The following is a 21,638-nucleotide window of genomic DNA, read 5'->3' on the forward strand; positions in this document are numbered from 1 at the left end:
CTCCTGTAACAAAGGCAAGCACACAAGGGAAAAGCTCAACAAATTTATTTAATCAAAGTTTTGCATGACAGGAGAGCCTTCCAAAGACCCAGGGGAACCTCCTTCCTTTTAGGCTTAAGTCCCTGAGACACAAAGTAGACAGCTGTGCAGAAACTTGAAGCACAGAGGGGCTATGTGGGCAGGGATCCCAATAGCAGTTCTGTTCAGAGTCCTCCACCTCCAGGGTGTGCTCAGGACCCCTCACAGTGAAGGAGTTCATGAGAGGAACAGAAATTGACCTTTCTAGTTTCTGTGGCTGCTTAATGGAGACGGGCTTAGTTCTATGACGCAGTATGTGGAAGTCGAGTTCTGGATTCATGACTCACTTTAGAAGGGTGTAGAGGCAAGAGGTCAGACTTTCCGAAGCCTTCTCAGCTCTTTAGTTCAAAGTACTCAGCATGCTAAGAGCAGGCTCTGCAGTACTCCCTTCAGACTCTCCACCAGTCGCTTAGATTCCATCTAACTGTATGCACGTCCGCCTCCCATCTTTATTCTCTGCCCAAGTGAAGATGACTGATATTTACTACATGTTTTACCTACCAATCAGAACTCCATCAACAGAGACCAGCACACCAGGGTGGGACTTCACTGGTAATTCACAATGGTAAATGGTGACAACTTCCTCCTTCCTTCTCCATGGTCTCTGAACCATCTGTCTATCTAGATCTGCCAGCAGCTAGCGCATGCTTGCTCTTGCAGTGACTCTCAAAGTTCCTACATCACTAGACAACGGCAATTCTACTTGGAAGCTCCCTGCATTTTTATGTCGGCAGATACCTGCGTCCTCTGCATCTTACAAAATGAAATTCTCTTTTAGAGGAAGGTCCCTGCCATGAGAAGACTACAAAGGAAGAGACCTTCTCTTTGTCCTATATCCACGTGGTCCTGCTGAGGAGCTATGTGCAACCTCATTTCAAACACAACTTTAAAAAATTGTTTTGTCTTTTTTTTTTTTTTTTAATCTACAGCCTTTTTCAAAGCCTCCTTTCAGGGAAGGCTCCGACTTTCTTGAAGCCAGTTATAACTTCTAGACTCGGATCTGGAAAAGTTGTGTGTGTGTGTGTGTGTGTGTGTGTAGCACTAGTATATAGCCATTCTGTATAATGTTTGCTTGTCTTCCTTTCTGCAGCTCTTCAGGAAAAGGAGCTTGGACTAGAAATTCTGAATTATATTTTTGATGATGTACACAGTTCTTGAATGAAAAGGTTTTCCAGAACGTGTATGTATGTATGTGTATGTGTGTGTGTGTGTGTGTGTGGACATATATACATATATATGTATGGTGGGGGTTTTTGTGGTTGTCTTTTTTTTTTTTCCTTACTTGAAACTTTCAATTCTGCTTTCTTAAAAAATCTAGGTTTCAGGTAAGGCTGCAGCCTCGGTCCCTTGACTCAAATGGGTTACCCTGGCTAACTGCAGCTTCTGAAGGGTTCCCCTGCTCTTTGCTTCACTAGTTTCTCTTTAATGTTCAGAATTCAGTAAACTGGCCCAGTTCTCTGCATTAGGATAAATATACAGTGTCAGAAGGGAAGTGAGGGGCTGTCAGTAGCTCCACTAAGCTTCTCTACCCTTGTCACGATTACCACTTCCTGTTTCCTGGTCTACCCCAGGTACACATCTGTCACCATTTCCAGGCCACTGACAGGGCCTGCAATGAATGAATACAAGTACCTGATCTCTGTTTCTCTTTCCCAAGGTTCCTCAAGGGGGGGTCCCGCCCACTGTGGTCCTGAATTCCACACTCAGGAATGGTGCATCTTCTCCCTCCCCTGGCAGGTTGATACCTTCGCCCAAGTCTGTAGCTTTTCAGCACTGGATTTTACTCTCAACTCCCATCTCCTCAAGCTTCAGTGACCTCTAAACACCCATTACCCCTTGTTCCAATTGGCTTCTTGCTGCTGTGATAAACACCATGACAGAAAACAACCTAGGGAGAAAAGACTTTATGTATGCATACAGGTTATAGGTCTCATTTAGAGACATGGTTCTCAACCTGTGGGTCACAAACAACCTTTTCACAAAGGTCACCTAAGACCATCGAAGACAGACATTTACATTATGACTCATAACAGTAGCAAAATTGCAGTTATAAAGTAGCAACAAAAAAATAAGTTTTCGCTGGCTGTCACCACAACATGAGGAGCTGTATTAAAGGGTCACAGCATTAGGGAGGTTGAGAACCACTGATCTTGAGAAACCTGAAGGCAGGAACTCAGGATTCCTCCCAGGTTCATGCAAAACTACCTTTCTCCTACAGGGGACGCCAGGGACAAGAAGTAGAAATGGGTGGGTAGGGGAGCAAGGTGGGGGGAGGGTATAGGGAACTTTCGGGATAGCATTTGAAATGTAAATAAAATATCTAATAATAATAATAAAAACCTACCTTTCTTGAACAACCCAGAACCACCTGTTCAGGGTGCCATTGCCCATATTGGGCAGGCGCTCCCCCATCAATTAGCAATCAAGAAAGTGCCCCCACAGACAGCTCACAGGCCAATCTGATGGAGGCAGTTCCTCAACGGAGGCTCCCTCTCCTCAGGTGGCTCTAATTAGTGTCAAGTTATCCATATGCTACAAATTTGCATAGAAATGTCTGAGTGATTAAAGAGTGTTTCTAGTTCTGGTATTCTTTGGCTCATATAAATTACTGGTTCCTCTTCCTCTGCAAAAGCTGTGGGTCCCTAGCAAAACCAAGTTCACTACTTCTGCTGACTTGTGTAGTCCTTCCCCTCCACAGCAAGTCTACCGTGCCATTACTTAGCCCGACTCTTAAGAAATTACACTGTCTTCTCAATGGGGAGTGAGAAAATTACATCCTTACCGAGATCAGCTAACAAAACCCTTCCACCAACACAACCCATAAAGCCTGGTGCTTCTAATTTCAAGTCTCCACAACCTATGAGGATAAAGGGAGAAACACTGCCAATGCTCTTAAAAGTCTTTGGGCTTCCTTACTCATCCAGGCCACTGGCCAGTGTGCTGGGTGATAAAGCTGTGTGGGGGAGTGCTTACCCAGCACCTTCGGGGCCCTGCAGACAATCTGCAGTACACACACAAAGCCTGGGGAGCGTTGGGGACCTGACAGATGTAAAGAAGTGGTTGGAAAGAACAAGCAAACAACAGAAAGCCTGGACACCTGATTGACAGAACCACGAGCTTCTCCCACCCTCGGGTGCTCACAATCACAATCATTTAGAAATCAGAGTACAGCTGGAGTCTGATGTGGAGCTGGCCTGCAAGCTCCGGGCATGCTCATTCTGCTACCTGCAGGATACAGAGAGGCTACGATTCCACTGCCATATAAACTAGGCTTCTATCACTGCAGACTAAACTTCAGAGACCATAACAGTAAGTACTGTCCTACAGTTCAGATACTTTGTGCTTAAAACAGAATCAGTAAGTCACAGTGGGACAAAGGCTGAACTTGGGCCCAAGACCTCGGTGCTAGTGCCAGCTCCTGCTCAATCACGGTGTGTTTTGTCTTTGTAGCTCAGAGTGCATAGGTTTTATTATCTCCTGGTAGGGAGGCGTCGGCTGCAGTTAGCATCAATGTCCTTGCACATTTCCTTCCTTCCTTCTTTCAACCCATAATGGACATTCACATTCTGGGTATGCCTTGTTCTCTGTTGACCTTCTCTGGAAATGTCCACAGAAACATTTAAAGGTGTGTCCACAGGTGCTTCCCAATGCAATCCAGGTGACACAATCAACCATCACACATGGCTAAGCTAAGTGACCTTGTCAAACATTTACTTAATTACTTAAGTTCAACTCCAAAATGCAGTGGAGATACTGAATAGGCGAGCTTATTTAGAAAACAGACCAAATAAACCCGAGTCTAAGGAAATCAGCAGGGCTGGATAAATGGCAGCAAACACCACAGAGAGGAGGCCTCCAAAGCTTCCAGAGAAGACAGTCTACTTATAAATAGTTCAATAGCAGCAGTGCTGGTCTGTTACAGATGAAAACGTGGTATCCTGCAAAGCAGCCCAGAATCCAGCTCTGTCTTTGTGTTTAAGGTCATTAGTTCTGGTTGTCCACAGGCGTAAACCTTACTAGCCCCCCAGTGATGCCAGGGAATCAACTACAGACAGGGGTACCTCAAGTCCTGCCAGATCTTATAGATTTCGCCAGTCCCTCCTCAGGCCAGTGAGGGTAAGGCAAGGCAAAGCCTGGTCATGCTGCAGGGTTCAAGTTTCTCCCTATCTTAAGTGGCGAAGTTGAGTAGCTCAGTGCTGTTGAGAGTAGAGCAGGGCACACCAGTGACTGACCATCTCTCTACTAGTATTATCATGACCTATATTGCTTCTCCATCGAGTCCTCGGCTCTCCCCTGGCCATCTGCCTTTGTTTAGAAATGTTAAATGATAAATGCCAGCAAGACTATTCTCAAAGCAAGGGCAAAAGAAGGATATGTGTAGGCACGCAGAAATATGGCCGCTTCCTATCATCAGACCCTGCTCGGAGGAACATTTATAGGATATTATTACTAAGGCAGAAAATTTTCATTAGGAAGACATGACATGCAAGAAGGAAAACCCATCAAAGACTATAGCAAGTATGCCCATAAAACTATGCAATTATTAATCAGGCAATCCTAATTTAACAACTACAGTGGACTATAATTTAGTATGGGACAACAGGAGGAGTTGTTCCAGGGCCTGTGCACTGATTGAGAGGAAGCTAGGGAGAATGATTAGTAAATTACATACTAAATGTCAACTTATAAGCATCAAAGCAAAGAAAAAGTTAGAATATAGAACCCCATACATGGCGGGAAAATAGAAAGAACACATAGGGATTTCACTTAATCCAAAGGAAAAGGGACTAGGGGGATATAGTCAAAGAATATAGAAGAAATAACTCTGTCATAATAATAAATAAACTTTGTCTAAGACAAAGACTCAAAATGACCTGCTAACAAGGCCAACAACAAGGGGCTGGCAAACAGCTCAGTATTTGCTTCCATGCCTGATACCCTGTTTGATCTCTTGGGTCCACATGGTACAAGCAGAAAACTGACTCCTGCAGCTGACCTCCACTCACACATGCATACACATGCACACATACACACATGCACACATACACGCATGCATATATGCACAATATGAATGAAAAAATGTAATGGCTTTAAGTTTAAAATTTAGATAATTCATTATTCACAAGAAACATATACAAAACAAGGTTACAGAAATAATTAAGGGTGGAAAATTTTGTATAACAAAAATCACCTAAAACTCGCAGTATAGCTATATTAATATCAGACCAAAATTATTACTAGAAACAGTGAGGTTGTTATATGTTCCTAAAAGATTCACTTAAGAAAAAGATAACAATTCAAAGTTTCTCATAAAATATAAATTAAGCCGGGCAGTGGTGGCGCACGCCTTTGATCCCAGCACTTGGGAGGCAAAGACAGGTAGATTTCTGGGTTCGAGGCCAGCCTGGTCTACAGAGTGAGTTCCAGCACAGCCAAGGCTACACAGAGAAACCCTGTCTCTTAAAACCTCTTTATACAGTAAGTAATGGGGCTGGCTAGAACATTGCCTACCATCTGAAAGTCACTGTTCTCAATCCTCGGCACTCGGGAAAAAAGAAACAAAACCAAACACTCATTGTCAAAATCTTTTGAGTTAAAATGCTAGGCAAATTCTAAAAATCTGGTGATAAAAATTGAGACTGCAGTGGTATTTAGAAGAAACCAGGCCAAAGATATAACTCAGACTTAAAGTGTTTATCTACTATGCATGAGGCCCTGAGTTCGAACCCCAGTGTATCAAGAACAGCAAAAAAGGAAAATATTGTACCATGGTTTATACAATCTTAGGTATGATGCATGCTCGTAATCACAGCTCTTGGGAAGTATGGGCTCATAAAAAAAGGAAGGAAGAATGAGGGTGGGGGAGGGATGGAGGGAAGAAACTATAATTAAGTACTGAATCCTTAATGCCTTTTGCTATTTATACCACACTTAAAAGACAGAGATAATGCAAATCATACAGCAAAAAAAAGCCTCAAATTCTATTTATGAGTAGATTCTTGTTTGGGAATAACTTAATTTGAGATAATAATGGAATAAGGAGATGGGCTACTAAGCATTTTTGATGAAGCCGATGTAAATTCTAAGTTAGCCAAATATTTGCAATATTTATTTTCTCACTCAAAGATTTATATGTTAAAAAAAAAAGAATGAGCCAATTTCTTTAAAGGCACAATTTTATGATCCAAAAGCACTCCTGATTGACTGAGCCCTGATTCTGCAATCTATCTCTGTTTCTAATGCCTAGCATAACCTACAACGGAGAATAAAAAACTGGAATATTCCACATTAGAAATGGAAAGTTACACAGGAGAATAATAAATCACTTAGTATTCTAAAAACGTATTATAAATAAATGCAAACTAAATTGATAAGCAAATATGCTGAGTAAAAGAAATTTAATATCAGCATAACTAAGGAACTGCACATCCATGGACTATTTAGAGCAAAGTGGAAGTTTGTGAAATGACTGTGACATACAGGCATAACAGAAACTTCATAATCAGTAATGCTTGAGCTGAAACAACGGCTTACAAACCAACAGAATACATCTCTCCCTCTCCTCCCTCTCTCTCTCTCCCTCTCTCCCTCTCTCCCTCTCTCTCTCCCTCTCTCCTCTCTCCTCTCTCTCCCTCTCTCCTCTCTCTCCCTCTCTCTCTCCCTCTCTCCTCTCTCTCCTCTCTCTCCTCTTTTCCCCTCTCCCCTCTCTCTCTGAAGGCTCGGGCATCTCAGCCATCTAAACCTCTACATCACCTAAGATGAGAAGAGTTGGGACGACAAAACTTAAACAGAGATATTCCTAAGTGGAGATATCTCCCGTGGCAGTTTGTAGAGCATCCTCATTTGCTTACCCACAGAGCATTTCCGCAATGCCCAAGTATTTCAGAGAATATATTAGAACTGTCTCTTGACTTTTCATTTGCCTTTATTGGCATCTAATCGTGGCCTTTTGAAATAACCAGTAAAGTCAATACGGCTCCTGACATAATTGTAGGGATACAAGAATATTTTATTGAACTATTTCCTTTCTAGTCCTAAAACTTAAGCTTCCCCCCCACCATAAACGTCATCAAACAGCACCAGTGCACGATTATTTGAAATCTAAGTCAGAGTGCAAGGTTGTGCTGTTTAGCAAATAACAGTACAGGATGTCCAGATGGAAGTGGAGTTTTAGATAAACAATATATTTAGTCTGTACTGTGGTTTTAGTATAAATATGTCCCCAAATCTACATGTGACATATGCTAAAAAATTATCTAAAATTAATATTTAACCGAGTCTCATATCGTACCTAACAACTCCAGCCGGTTTCCTTCTCCAGCCCTTCTAAATGCCATATACAATACCAGTGCTGTTCATCTCTATCTCATTAAACATCTGGAATATACCGACTTTTCTCCATTCCTCTGTCATCACTGCGGCAGAATCTCCCAGCCAGGAGCTTCTACTTATGTGGAAAATGTACCCTATTCTAACTGCAGCCGAATCAGCAGTCAGAGAAACACAAGCTAACTTCAGTTTCTCTTTCTTGGGTTCACAGTTTGGTAGCTGTAGAAATCTAAACCCAGACTCAGTATGAGAAGAGTCTGCGAGTACACCCAGCAGAGAGGCCTCTGGTTATCTTTGAAGATAGCCTCAAGCTCCGGGAAAGAACAGTTCTCTGAGATAGCGAAAACCTGAGATAGCTGAAACCGGACACCTTTACCACGTTGCCCATTTGAGGCCAATGTTGCCAATTGATAAGCCAAGAAACGCGTGGGCAGAGATGGTAGATCTGGGACTCGGTAAGGTTGGTTTTCCAAAGTTAACTTTTAAAAGTTCCCCTTTTTAAAAACTAATTCTATGATTTATAAAGAATCTGCTTGGTTTACGTTCAAAATAAAAATTTGGGGTGATCAGGAAGTAGAATTCAGCTGCTGGTGCTGAGTGTAGGGAACAGTTGATGCTGGCAGCTAGCTGATAAATGTTTGGGATGGGAGCACTCCTACCTTGGAGTTCTGTGAGCCTAATATGTAAACAAACCAGCATTTGCTGGAAATAACCGGGGCAGCAAGTTCCCCTAACATTACAGAGTAGTGTAAGACGATTAAAATAAGTCAGAATCTATGACAAAACACCCCCTGTCCGATTTCGCTGTTTATCACAGGATTGTTACAAATGACTAAGTCCTAGAAACATGACAGGCCACGCGTTTAAAACATTTCAAACGTTAATATGAATGCTCTTCAATGTAATACAGAGCACCAACAAGTCTTAACAAATCGTCGGGTGCCAGACAAAGAAATTCCATTTAAATTCCGGAGGTGAAAAGGCAATTTCAGCACGGACCACCCTGGCAGCCCACTACATCTTAGAGCGATGCAGGGCTTGGGGAAGAGGGCTGGTTGAGTAATAGCTACAGGTGAAGCCTCCGCAGAGCCACCCAGAATAAAAGCTGCACCTGCATTTCCTGGCATAGCCTGCTTCGCTGAATCCACTCAGCAACAACGTGACCGTCGGATCCCAGCTCCCACAGACAAACCCCGCAGCTCAAAACAAACAATCAAAAATGTAGCCCGCGTTCCCGTTGGAACCACAGCTGGGTCACAAAACCGCCCCGGGAGGGACCCACGGGGCGGAAGTGCCCTTTCCTGTGCGGGGACGGGATCTGAGGGAGGCCGAAGCTCTACCCACGTCCTCCCTGGGCCGCGGCTGACCGCGGCCGCCCCGCCGCGCGCGCTTCCCCAACAGCCTCCCATGCAGGGCGCGGAGGGCCGGTGGGGAGACGCCGGCCTGGGACGACGGACGGCGGGCGGGCGGGCGCGGGGACCGCCCTGCCTTCGCGTCCCGAGGCGCCCCCGCCAGCCGGGCCCACCCGCGCGCGGCTCTGCGGCCCGGGAGGCGGCCGCGGCCTGCAGGAGAGTCCCCGGCTGCCGCCCGGCCCGGCCTCCCGCCCCGCGCACCTCTCCTTGGAGTAGAGCTGTAGCTGCTGCTCGCGCTGCCTCTTCCGGGTGAACGCCATGGAGGCCCAGGGCTCGCAGGCCGCCGACTGTCCCGAGCAGTCCCGAGCGGCCGCACCGGGCGGGCAGGCGGGAGCCCCACGCTGCGCCCCAGGGCCCGCGGCGTCCGGACGGCGCTCACCGCAGCATCCTCGCGAGGGGACTCGGGCGACGCCGTGACTCAGGCCCGGAGGAGGGGCGCGCAGTGACCTGAGGCCGCGGGAGCCGCGTCCTACACTGCCCCGGCTAACCTCTGCAGCGCTGCTGCGGCGAGGATACCTCACACGTGAGCGTGGGACCTGCCCGGGAGCCCCCCAGTTCGTTGGCGGCGGGGATTTGAAATAACAATGTTTTTGGATGTTTAGTCCCAAATTTCAGTCTTTGAAATAAATAATCGATGGGATTTTATTTTATTTTTTTCGCCCGTGTATGGTGTAGCAGTTCTTAGTAATATTCATATTTAGGTTGCAACTATTGTCACAGTGATGGGATATTTTTACCATCTCAAAAAGAAACCTTTACCTTTTAGCAATCACTACTCCTAGCTGCATCTCCACAAACCTTTGCCCCAGAAAACAGTACTTAACTTTCTGTCTCTGTGAATTTGCCTAGCCTGGACATCTAGAATAAAAACATCCATACAATATGTGGTCTTTGTGTCTGATTTCTTTCATTTAGCACAATGCTTCCAAGGTTCGTCTGAGGTATAGCACAAGTCAACATTCTATTCCTTTTTATCACGGAAGTGTATTCCATTGTATCACACACTGCATTTCTGTTAATATATTCAACAGTTGCCAGGCACGGCAGTGTTCCCACCTTTTGGCTATAAGCATTCATGTACCCGTATATGTGTGTAAATGCTTTCATTTCTGTTGAGTGAAGTCGAAATCAAAGAGTGGAGTTGCTAGACTGTTTTAATAAGTCCATCTGTGAACTCTGAAAGTCTGCTACTGTGCTTTCAAAGTATCCCTTTAACTCCCACTAGCAGTAAAGAAAGGTTCTTACCTTCAACAGTACTTATTATCTTTTATATTAAGTCTGTCCTACCTGCCAACTATGACTCGTATTTCATTGGGGTTATGATTTCTCAATACCCTGAGAATACGCTGGATATTGCTTACCTTTAAGGGACTCTCAGATAACAAGCCTCTAAGTTGTGTGTGTTGAAACACTCCTAGTGTTGGCTTAAGAATCAGGTTCTGCAGGGTTGAAAAAAAGCACAACAATGGCAGAGGAAGTATCAGTGCTTCTGAGCTGTGTTTCATCAATGGCAGAATGTGGGGGAAGATAGGAGGTCATAACTGAAGAGACCTGAGTACCCTGTGTCAGAGAATCTCTTCCTTGTATCCAACTGCTGCACAGACACTACCTATGGCAATGGTCCTTGGGAACGTGCTTGTGTGCAGATGTGCACAATGACATAACATTATGAGAATGGCTAAGATACCATCTGAACATTTTCTGTGTGACAAATAGTATAGTAGATGCTATGGACTCAAAGGAGAGAAATTAATTTGGCTGGAATAAAGTAATTAAAAAATAGACCAGAATCTAAGTTTTCTTTTCATTACACATTGAGGAAAGATGTGGTCCTGGTAGGTTGAGAGTGACAGAGTCTCTCCTTGGCCAAATTCTATCCAGGTCCTGAGTTCTCTTAAGTCGGCTTTAATCTTAGCTTACAAATAACGGTGGACTTCCATCTCGTTCTCTCTCCATATTAAGAACCTTAAAGCTCTGGCATCATTTCTAAGGGTTCCTCCCGATGGCCCTCAGCCCCTTTTAGTACCTGTTCAAAGCTGCCAAGAGAGCTTGTTGCTGTCCTGACTACTGTCTACATAGGCTGGAACTCGTGTGGGGCTGGGGAGATAGCTGCCAGCAAAGTATCTGCCACATATGGGCGGAGATCTGAATATGCATCCGGGCATCCATGTGAGAAAAAAATTAAAATAATGAAGCATATCAGGTCCAGCCTGTATCCCCAGCACACTGGGGAGTCTGGGGCAGTAACTAACTGGCTAGCATGGCCAGTGAGTGCTGGGTTCTGTGATAAGCCCTGGCTTTGATGCCTGGTCTCCCAAGGACACACAGCCCAGGAGCACACAACCATGAATACACTTCCGCACCTATACCACACACACACCACCAACAAAGCACTCCCAAGCTGCTTACATTTGCCAATCACTCCTCTGTTCCTTTGGTATGTTTATGTATTGCCTGCAGCTCAGAAGTATCTCTTTCAAGGTCCTGAGAGCCATTCTTTTGAAATGGGCGTGGGGAGACAAAATCTAACTTTTATAATTGCTGCTAGCAGACAAGCTGCCTGACCAGCCTTTTGTAGTCTTCTGTTTTCCTAATTCTCCTGAGCCACTGAGCCCTTCCTGAGCTGTCCCTTCAGAGTATTTACTCACTTTTCCACACATCAGAGCTCAGTGCAGCTCCCACACCTATTGTAACAGCCCACTTCTGATTATAAGTGATCCTTCCCACTTTCAGCGTTTCTTGGACAAAAAGAAGAGGGAAATATTTTTCAAAGGGTCTTTCTTTAACATTAGCCCAGAAGAGAGAGATTTCTGCTATAATAGTTTGTTAGGGACAAGAATTTAAGAGAACTGAGAGCTGGCAGTCTCTCACTTTCCTGACACTTAATCTCTACCTCACTGGCCTCTCTTCTCTTGTATTCTGTGTGTGTGTGTGTGTGTGTGTGTGTGTGTGTGTGTGTGTGTGTGTATAAAAGATATTCTTGTTTCTATCAAAGTTTCTTCCCAGCAATCAAGAATCTGAAATTATGCTTTCTTCTGTTATTCTCTTAGTTGATCTATCTTCTCTCAGTATTTGATTTTTCCCATCTGAATAGTAATGTTTTTTTTCATTTTGCTAAAATATATTATTTTTTTCATACAGTGTATTCTGATTAAAGTTTTCCCTCCCTCCACTCCTCCAGGTTCCCCTCCACCTCCCTATCCCCTCCCAATCCATTCCCTTTCTGTCTCTCACTAGAAAAGAACAAGCTACTAAGAGATAACAGCCAAACAGGACAAAATAAAATATAACATGAAGCAAAAATTATCATTTCAAAGTTGGACATAACCACCCAACAGGAGGAAATAAGTCCCAAGGACAGGCACAAAAGTCAGAGATGCTTCTGTTCTCAGAGTCAAGAGGCCTAGAAAAATACCAAGCTTATAGCTACAATATATACACAGAGGACCTGATTGCAAGCCCAGGTAGGCCCTGTGCTTGGAGCTGATATGGGCCTTGCTTAGTTGATTCAGAGGGTGTAGAGAGAATCTCTCATAGGCACCTGTCGATAAGAAAGCCTATGGCCAATGAGCTGAGGCAGGAAATAGGAAGTGGGACACTGACAGGAAGAGAGGATTCTGGGAAATAATAAGAGAATAAAAGGAGATGCAGGGAGTGATTCGAGGGAGAAACTGTGGGAGGTGCTCAGGAGACTGGAAGGAAGGAGCAAGCTGGGACTGAAGGAGTGGTAACTAACCATATGGAACAACCCCTCTGGTTCTTATTCTTCTTGTACTCTCTTCAGTGGGCTTCCCTGAGCTCTGGGTGGGAGTTTAACATATTTTTAAGACTGAAATAAGCTTTCCCTTATCTTGTACTTGCTTCCAGCATCTCATTCCTCACAGGACTCCTTGACATATTTATCTGCACATGCTGTCTCCATTTTTTCCTCTTTGCAATCAGTTCCATCCATTTCGATTGCACATCCATTACCACGCCTCCTCTACAATGCCTCCCTGTCAAATCTCCACATTCACTGGTCACTTTCAGCATACTAAAGCAGCATTTAGCATTGCTGCTGTCTGCAGTATTTTACCCAATTGCTTCCAAGTGTCCATGGTTCCCTTGCTTCTTCCTCCCTTACTCCCTGCTCCTGGGTCCCTTTGCCTGCCCCCGCCCTCACATTGGATTTCATAATGTTGACTGTCTAGTAACTTAACCAGTTTTGTAAGGAAGGAATTGAAGGGGTGTTGAAGATGGAAATTTCTGCTAGTCTGAAGCTGTTTGTTCTGACTTAGGGTAAACATCTCAAAGATTTGGGTAAGTCTATTTAAGAGTTAGGGTGTGTGTGTGTGTGCATGCATGCGTGTGCACATTTGTGCATGTCTGTTGTTTAAGAAACTAAACATCTTTTTCCAACAAGGCTACATCTACTCTAATAAGACCATACCTCCTAATTGTGCCATTCCCTATGGACCAAGCATTCACACACACACAAGTCAGTCCACTGGGCCAAACCTATTCAAGCCACCACATGGATTTTCATTTTTTTTTTGATGGGTAAGTATATAAGATATATTTAATAGTGAAAGTATCAAAACCAACCTGAATTGTCAGTTTTATAATAGCTCTTCTAACTATAGAAGTTCATTGAGATGTATAGTTTGGTTAAATTCAGTATGTAATTTAAATTTTTAATTTCCAAAGTTTAATTTATAATATGTTTAAAAACTTGCACTTGCAGCTAATGTTGCTTCTGAAATTCTCATTGCCCCTACCATCTCCCTTTTCCTCAGTCTCTCTCTTGAGATAGAGAGGAGATGTTCTGCTACGTTGCCCAGGTTAACCTCAAACTCATGAGCTCACGTGATCCCTACAGCCTCTCAACTGACAACATCCATTCCTGATTTTTAATGTGCAACTGTTAGAAATAAAATTGGGTACTCTATAAACCAGCGTTTTTCAGCCTGTGAGGCTCAACCCCTTTACAGGGGTTGCCTAAGACCTTTGAAAAACACAGAAATTTACGTTATGATTCACAATAGTAGCAAAACTACAGTTGTGAAGTGGAAATGAAAATCATTTTCTCGCTGGGGGTCACCACAGAATGAGGAACTATGTTAAAGGGAAAGTGGAGAACCACTGCTCTAAATCGATTTCACACAGCTCTCTCACTCCTTGAGTTCTGCATGGTTGTCAGAGGTGCCTATTATCTGTCATCTGTACAGCTTGTCTTCCTCACAGGAATAGACATCAGTGCGTTTTCTAGATTCGTACTTCATTTCTGATCTTCACCCTTGTACTTTATAAATCCAGAATATTTTTAAACAGCACATTGTCCATCAAAAATTAGCACAAGAAAAAAAAAATTAGCACAAGAAGGAAAATATAAATGAAACGGTGTAGGGCTGGAAAAATGATTCAGTGATTAAGAGCAGTTACTGCTATTGTAGAAGACCTGCATTGATTTCCAGTACCCATGTGGTAGTTTATAGCTATCTGTAACTCCAGTTCCAGGAATCTAATACCCTCTCCTGGCCTCCACTGGTACCAGGCATGCACATGGTGAACAGATTTATGTGCAGGCAAAATATCCATAAAATAATATTTAAATAAATGTATGTATGTTTTAGAGGTATATGGTTCTCTTTTCAAATACAGACATTTAGCATCAGTTAGATGGCTCAACCCTTGCCATGTAGACTGAAGACCCAACTTAGGTTCTTGGACACCACTGTGGAAGTTGTGAACAATCTCCCAACTTAATTAATTCAGTCTAGAATCTACCTCCCAGATATGCGCACAGATTTATCTCTTACATAACGTTAGATCCTGTCAAAGTGTTAATCAATGTAAAGTATCATGCCTACCAAAGTAATGTCTAGAAATATATTCTCTAAAATATATACTTATCATCAAGAATTATGAACTAAAGTATTCATTATCATTTTATTTTCAGTGTGTGAAAAATTAATAGTGATCTAGTATTAACAAAAGACCAATGATGATCTATTCAGTAGGATATTTGTTATATGTCCACTTAAAAGTCTGTTTCTAATGAAGATTTAATTACCTAAGCAAATAACTGCAATCTATTTGTAAAAAAAAATCATGAAATCGCTTATTTTATATAATACTACCAATCAACTTTAAAAATAAAAGAAAATACAGCAAATTTTTGTAATAGTTATCTTTGAATAGGAAGATTAAGATTTTGTTTTCTTCATTATACTTCTACATATTTTCAAAGAACAGTATATTTTTCTGAATTAGGAATTTACCGCTCATTCTGTTATTCAGAAAAATAGTAATTTTGTTGGTTATATCCCATGTGCTCTCCCTATTTCTCCTTAGTTAATTACCAGACACTGACTATGGTTCCAGATAAGTCTTCACACATGAGTTACTATTGGCTCAGGACCATTTCGCTAAGCTGCTTGTGTCTCTGCCTCTCCCTCTATGGTCTTTAGTGTTCAGTTTAGCTTGTGTAGTCTTGTGACTTCCAGAACACCCCATATCCCTTACAATTTGTTTCTTCAAGCTTGGCCATGTTCTTCTCTTTACCTATTTTCCCAACTCACATTGGTGCATGACATTTCTTTCTTTCTAGGGCTGAGACTTGAGATGTTCAAGAACACAGCACCTGCATCTGGCAATATGAGAAGTGTACCAAACCCATTCTTTTGTTTGTTTGTTTGTTTGTTTGTTTGTTTGTTTGTTTGTTTTCGAGACAGGGTTTCTCTGTATATCCCTGGTTGTCCTGGAACTCACTTTGTAGACCAGGCTGGCCTCGAACTCAGAAATACGCCTGCCTCTGCCTCCAAAGTGATTAAAGGCGTGCGCCACCACTGCCTAGCCAAACCCATTCTTTTATCAGCTACAAACCACACAAAACTGATCCACCCCTGTATAATCCACTCATGCTAACTCACTGTTGCTTTTAATGTGGCTGCAGTGGAAACTAAGATTCTAACAGAAGGTTTGGTGGGATCACTAATATCACGGTAGGAGGCAAACTGCAAATGCTGCTTGCAGTTTCTCTGAGTACACTTGTACTTGCAGTATAATGTGAGCTCTCTTGGGTTGATGCCAAGACTAGAGAGAAGAGGAGCTGTTCTCTTTAAGGCTTGGAAAAGAAGTTGTTCAAAACTGTGTGGGTTTGCTTTATTGTTACTGTTTTTCTGACAGGGACTTTTAGGCAAGGCTGGCCCAGAACTCACAATCTTCCTATTTCAGCCTCCTGTGTGCTAGGATCCTAGTATTGTTCTACTATGTTCAATTCCTTCTTGTGTATGTATAGATTTATTATATTATTATTATTATTAAAAACAAAAATACACATATAACCAAAGCTTTTGGAGAAAACACTTGTTCTTCCCTGCTTTGCACAGCTCCTCTACTTGACCTTGGCCCTGGTGGGGACAGAGTGACATGGTTCCTGCCCCAGACAGAGCACTGGTGTGAGCCTCCAGGAGATGCCAGGCCCAGTGTGTGTGTGGTCTTGGTGGGGAGAGAGTGACATGGTACTTGCCCCTGGGAAAAGGCACAGGGTATGCACTCAATGCTGTGGGTGTAAGGCTTGTTTGTGTATTAATGTACATATTTCACATTCCTTCTGAGGAATGTCCTCCCTGTTAGCATTTTTTTCTAGCAGGATCTGACTTGGTCAGAAGATCCAACAGTTTTTTTATAGGCGCTTTCCTGACTTTGGTCAGAGAAGGCATGAGTTATCCAGATAGCTTTTAGAATTTTTACTAGCAGAGAGAGCTGTCTCAACCAGAGAGTTTTTAGAATAGCAAGAAAAAGTTGTCTAGAGCAGAACCCACACACAGAGTGGGAGAGCCTGGAAAGTCACCTCAGCTTGGACCTAGGAATTGACTTCAATTCGTTCTTTTGTTTTGTTTTAATTTTTATTAGATATTTTCTTTATTTACGTTTCAAATGTTATCTATCCCCTTTCCTAGTTTTCCCTCTGAAAATCCCCTATCCCCTTCCCCACCCCACCCCCGCAACCCACCCACTCCCATTCCTGGTCCTGGCATTCCCTATACTGGGGCATAGAACTGTCACAGGCCCAAGGGCCTCTCCTCCCATTGATGACCGACTAGGCTGTCCTCTGCTACATATGCAGCTAGAGCCACAAATTCCACCATGTGTTTTCTTTGATTGGTGGTATAGATCCAAGGAGCTCTAGGGGTACTGGTTAGTTCATATTGATGTTCCTCCTATGGGACATGTGTGTTAAGGCCTCTATGGAAAAATACTACCCCCAATTAAAAACAAATAGCTATAAATCTTGTTAACAGGTACCTACCAACTCATTCTGTCCTGTTTCTTCTGCTAAACTTTTTACCTAGCCAATATCCTGCTTTTAAAAACAGGCGTGTTCTCCCAAAAACAAAGCAATTCTGCGTCATCCCCCTCCACATCCCCTGCTTCTGTGGGCATAAAACCTGCCTGAAAATAATAAAAATTTAACAGCTTAATCAATCAAACTTGCTGTCCATCCCTGTGTTTCTTGCCTCTCATTCTCTCCACAGGTGGTTCCTCAAACCCTGTTCAACTGTCCCGCGGGCCAACACACAGAATAGCTTTGTGTCCTGAGTTGTGCTGAGTAGTTTCCCAGATTTCATGAACTTGCCCATTTCAATAGCAAGCAGCAGGGACCCACAGAAGAATCTTACTTTTATGTGCAGGGCTGGAGTTCAAATCCAGGGCCTCATGGATGCTAGGCAAACACTGGCCACAGAGTTTTAGTCCTAGCTCCAAGGCAAGTAGATGTGATCTCAAGATTTGCTTTAGAGTTTCCTGGCACTTTATAAAACTGCAGCTCGTAGGTGGGCAGGGCAGTGTGCATCTGTGCATCTATAATCCTATTGTTTGGAGTAGAAGGAAGATGAGCTCTAAAGACAGTTACCAGAGCTAGCTATTCTAGTTTTCTTGGTTTGTTGGTATCTCTATGTGGCAAACAAGGGCTATAAAGAATGAAAATGTCCACCTGAGTGCACTGATGGGATCAAAGGTAGAGTGCAAAAGGATGTTGCAATTCCTACTCTGCCAGACTGAAGGGGAGAGGGCATGCCCATTCAATTCATCTCTGTGCTGTCTTCAGGAGGGTCATAATACAGTCTGCAAGTGATTGGGCTCTGGATCCAGATACAACTGGTTCTAGTTGTAACTCTTCCCTCATGAGACATATGACACTGTTTGGGGTTTTTTAGTTATAAGATGGAGATAACAGTAACCATATCACAGAATGGTTATAACTGGAAATGAGTTAAATCCTACAAGTCACCTGAAGTAGCCCCTAGAAATCTAGCCCATGCTGCTAGTGATACCAACAGTCATTATCCAGACCTGGCTGTACCCATGCTTGGAGCCCCAGAGGCTGCTATTATTTATCTAGTCAGTGACATTCTGCTATAGCAACATCATCAGAATAAGATCCTCTTTAAAGGGTTGTTGGTCCAAGGTTTAAAAATCTATGCATCTCTTTGCAGCTGCTTCATAATTGCTAATATCGGCACTACCAGAATTTACTCTGGACTTATGTTTTGGCAAACATTGATAACAGTTGTTTGCATTCATATCTTCCTCCTTTCATCCTGGTAGGAGAATGTTTTCCATAACTAAATATTCTCCATAACTAAACATCAACAGTTAACTCAGAGTCATTAAAATTCCAGGAGTCTCTGTCTTCCTCCTGCTCTGTTCCGTACCCCGCTTGCTCTTTCTATGGTCCCATCCCTATCCATAATGCCAGACATCCTCTCTCTTTCCTTCTTCCCCTTTCTCCCTCTCTCCCATCATCATTCTTTCTCTCCTGCCTTGTGTTTTAGGGTAGTGGAGATGAAAACTTCACCTTCCAGGGAACATTGGCTAGTATCCCAAGAACACACACAGTGCTTCTTCCCTAAGGTTATAGGGGTGTTTGGCAGCAGCGTCTCTGTAGATAAGGGCTTCTTAACCTTGGCATTTCTCAGGCATGACCAGATCAGGTGTATAGGATGTGCCTGGGTTCTGTTTTACCCTATGATACCTGAGTGTCTGGTTAATCTTAATTGTCAAGTTGATAGCATTTAGAATCACTGTGGAAACAACTCTCTGAGCATGTCTGTGAGAAGTTTCTAGATTGAAGTGATGGAAGCATACCCTACTCTAAATGTGGGCAGTACCATCCATGGTCTGGGGTCCTGGACTAAATAGTGGCAGGAAAGTAAGGTAAGCACCAGAAGTCCTCTCTTTGCTTCCCAGTGAAGAAACAATGAGACCAGCTGCTTCCAGCTCCTGCACAATGCCTTTCTGGGCGTGATGAACCGCTACGAAATAAATCCCTGCTTCCATAACTTGCTTTTCTCAGGCACTTTGTCATAGAAAACTAATACATTAAGGGGCCAGGGAAACTGACTTCCTGGTAAAGTTCTTCTTGGTGCCTGGTGGCCAGCAGCCACATACTGTCTAAATCCATTTAAGCCCACAGTCTCGCCAACCAACCAAACACCTGTCACCCGCTGCTCCTTACCAATGACTTGGCTTGTTGGCAAATCCTTCAGGTCACTTTGAGAGATCATTTTGTTATTTCCAGACATCAGAAGATACCCACTCGGGCTTTGTGAATTTAATAACAGGCATAGTTTGACTCAGTTAGTAAGTGGCAGGGATGTTATTTGATCCATGAGGATCTATTTTCCTACTGTTTACAGCAGCAATTTTGAGGTTACAAAGAATGTGATGGTAGTCAGAGTATATTGCTTGGAGTAAATCACTCAGGTGCCTCCTGCGGGAGGGTGTTCTATCTTTGTTTGTGCATTTGAGGGAGGTCTCAAAAACCTGTAGCTAAGGGATAAAAGTCGAACCCTTCTCAGTCATTTCAAATATTTTCTTGGAAACAGTGAATCCCAAAGAAAGGTTGAAGCCACAACAGAGGCTATAGTTTGTGATATTAATCTTAACATTTCCTCTTCTTGAGCTTCTCATAGTAGCCATTTAGAATAATTTGCACTTGCAAGTCCATTTTTAAATTTTATTTGTGCTTGGAGGCTTTGTCTGCACATATCTCTGTGCATCCTATGTGTCTGGTACCCAGAGTACCAGAAGAGGGTTCTGGATCCTCTAGGACTGGGGTTACAGAAAGTTGTGAGTTGTCATATGGGTGCTGGGGATTGGACTCTGGTTCTCTTCAGAGAGAACTGGATGGGTTTTGACAGATGTGTGCAGTCTTATAACTACCACAATTGTGATATGAAACATATTTTCTTGTGCTCTATAACAAGAAATCCTTGCCATCCCTTCTCTTCAGAAGCCACCCCAATCTGCTTTCAGTCACTATAGGTTTCTTTTTTCCAGATTTTCACACAATTGATATGTGGGGCACACGTGTGTTCATTTTAATTGCTGGAAATGACACTTGGAGTGTGATGTAGTTTAAGACTACCAAGAAAAGACCACCAGACTCAGTACAGATTGTAATTAGACAAATTTATTAAAACTGCTAGCAGGACTGCAATCTCTAAGCCAAATCAGACATATCATGCAGAAGCAGGTGGGGGTAGGGCTTTTAAAGGTGAAGACAGCAGTTACTTCAGTTTTGCAGAATTTGCAGCCACGTGAGGAACTGCTTCACTCCCCCTGCACACAGTGGTAAGTGAGTTTACAGAAGCCAGGGCAAGCAGTTAGTCACTTCACAACAGTGACTCCATTTTGGAGAGGAGACAGGTTGCCAGTTGCTCATCATCAGGAATTTAGTTCAGAGGCCAACATCTACTAAAAGGGTACCTGGTGCAAAATGGAGTTTCCTTAGCCATTACAAGAGCAGCTAAACCAAGTTTCTCCCTTCAACAGTTGATGGCTTTGAGTCTGTTGTTCTTAGGTATTATGAACAAAGCTGCTTCTAACACTGATGTAGATCTCAGTGGGATGGTTTGGATATACTTCTAACATTGATGTAGATCTCAGTGGGATGGTTTGGATATACTTCTAACATTGATGTAGATCTCAGTGGGATGGTTTGGATATACTTGGCCCAGGGAGTGAGTGGCACTATTAGGAGGTGTGACACTGTAGGAGTAGGTGTGTCACTGTGGGTGTGGGTTTAAGATCCTCATCCTAGCTGCCTGGGAGTATTCTGCTAGCCACCTTCAGATGAAGATATAGAATTCTCAACTCCTCCTGTACCATGCCTGCCTAGATGCTGCCATGCTATCATGCCTTGATGATAATGGCCTGAACCTTTGAACCTGTAAGCCAGCCCCAACTAAATGTTGTTTTTTATAAAAGTTGCTTTGGTCACAGTGTCTGTTCACAGAAGTAAAACCCTAACTAAGACACTCAGTTGGGATGTATGCTTCTCCACCTAATAGGAACCATTGCTTGGAGGATATCCTATGTTTACAGAAAACATTGCAACTATGTAGTATGGTATATGGTATAAGAGTTTCTCATGACCTAAAATTCCAGATTGTGAGAGGCAGTGTCAGAAGAATTATTATTATTTTGGAGCCATGTGAGGCTACAAAAGTGAATTTAAAGCCAATCTGAACTACAGCCCAAGATTCATTAGTAATTCTGTGATGGTAAGGACTAGAGATAGATGTGAACAGGACTCACAGAGTCTTAGTCCTTACATTTAAATGGCTGCATCCCATGACAAGAGCTCCAAAGACTAAGGGTTAAGATGGCCTGGGAAAAACATGCTCCCTGAGGTTGGCTTGTATACCCACCACCCCCAGGTTGATACCTTGAAGCCCTAACCCTCAGGGAAGCTATATCTGGAGATGCTTTATTTAGGACATTATTATAGCTAAATATAGCCATATGGGGAAACACTAATCTGATAGATCT

At 43.1% G+C, this 21,638-nt stretch overlaps 1 protein-coding gene across 1 annotated transcript in view; it reads right to left on the bottom strand.

Annotated features, from left to right (window-relative positions):
• Nsmaf (neutral sphingomyelinase activation associated factor) overlaps window positions 1-9,313 on the bottom strand; it is a 54,525-nt gene extending 45,212 nt beyond the window's left edge. The window contains exon 1 of the mRNA XM_021160709.2: window positions 9,021-9,313. Coding sequence (XP_021016368.1) covers window positions 9,021-9,079 — 59 coding nt within the window. The 5' untranslated portion in view covers window positions 9,080-9,313. The remainder of the gene's footprint in view (window positions 1-9,020) is intronic.
• Between the last annotated feature and the right edge of the window lie 12,325 nt (window positions 9,314-21,638).

This window comes from Mus caroli, chromosome 4 (assembly GCF_900094665.2).
Source record: "Mus caroli chromosome 4, CAROLI_EIJ_v1.1, whole genome shotgun sequence".
Taxonomy (NCBI): domain Eukaryota; kingdom Metazoa; phylum Chordata; class Mammalia; order Rodentia; family Muridae; genus Mus; species Mus caroli.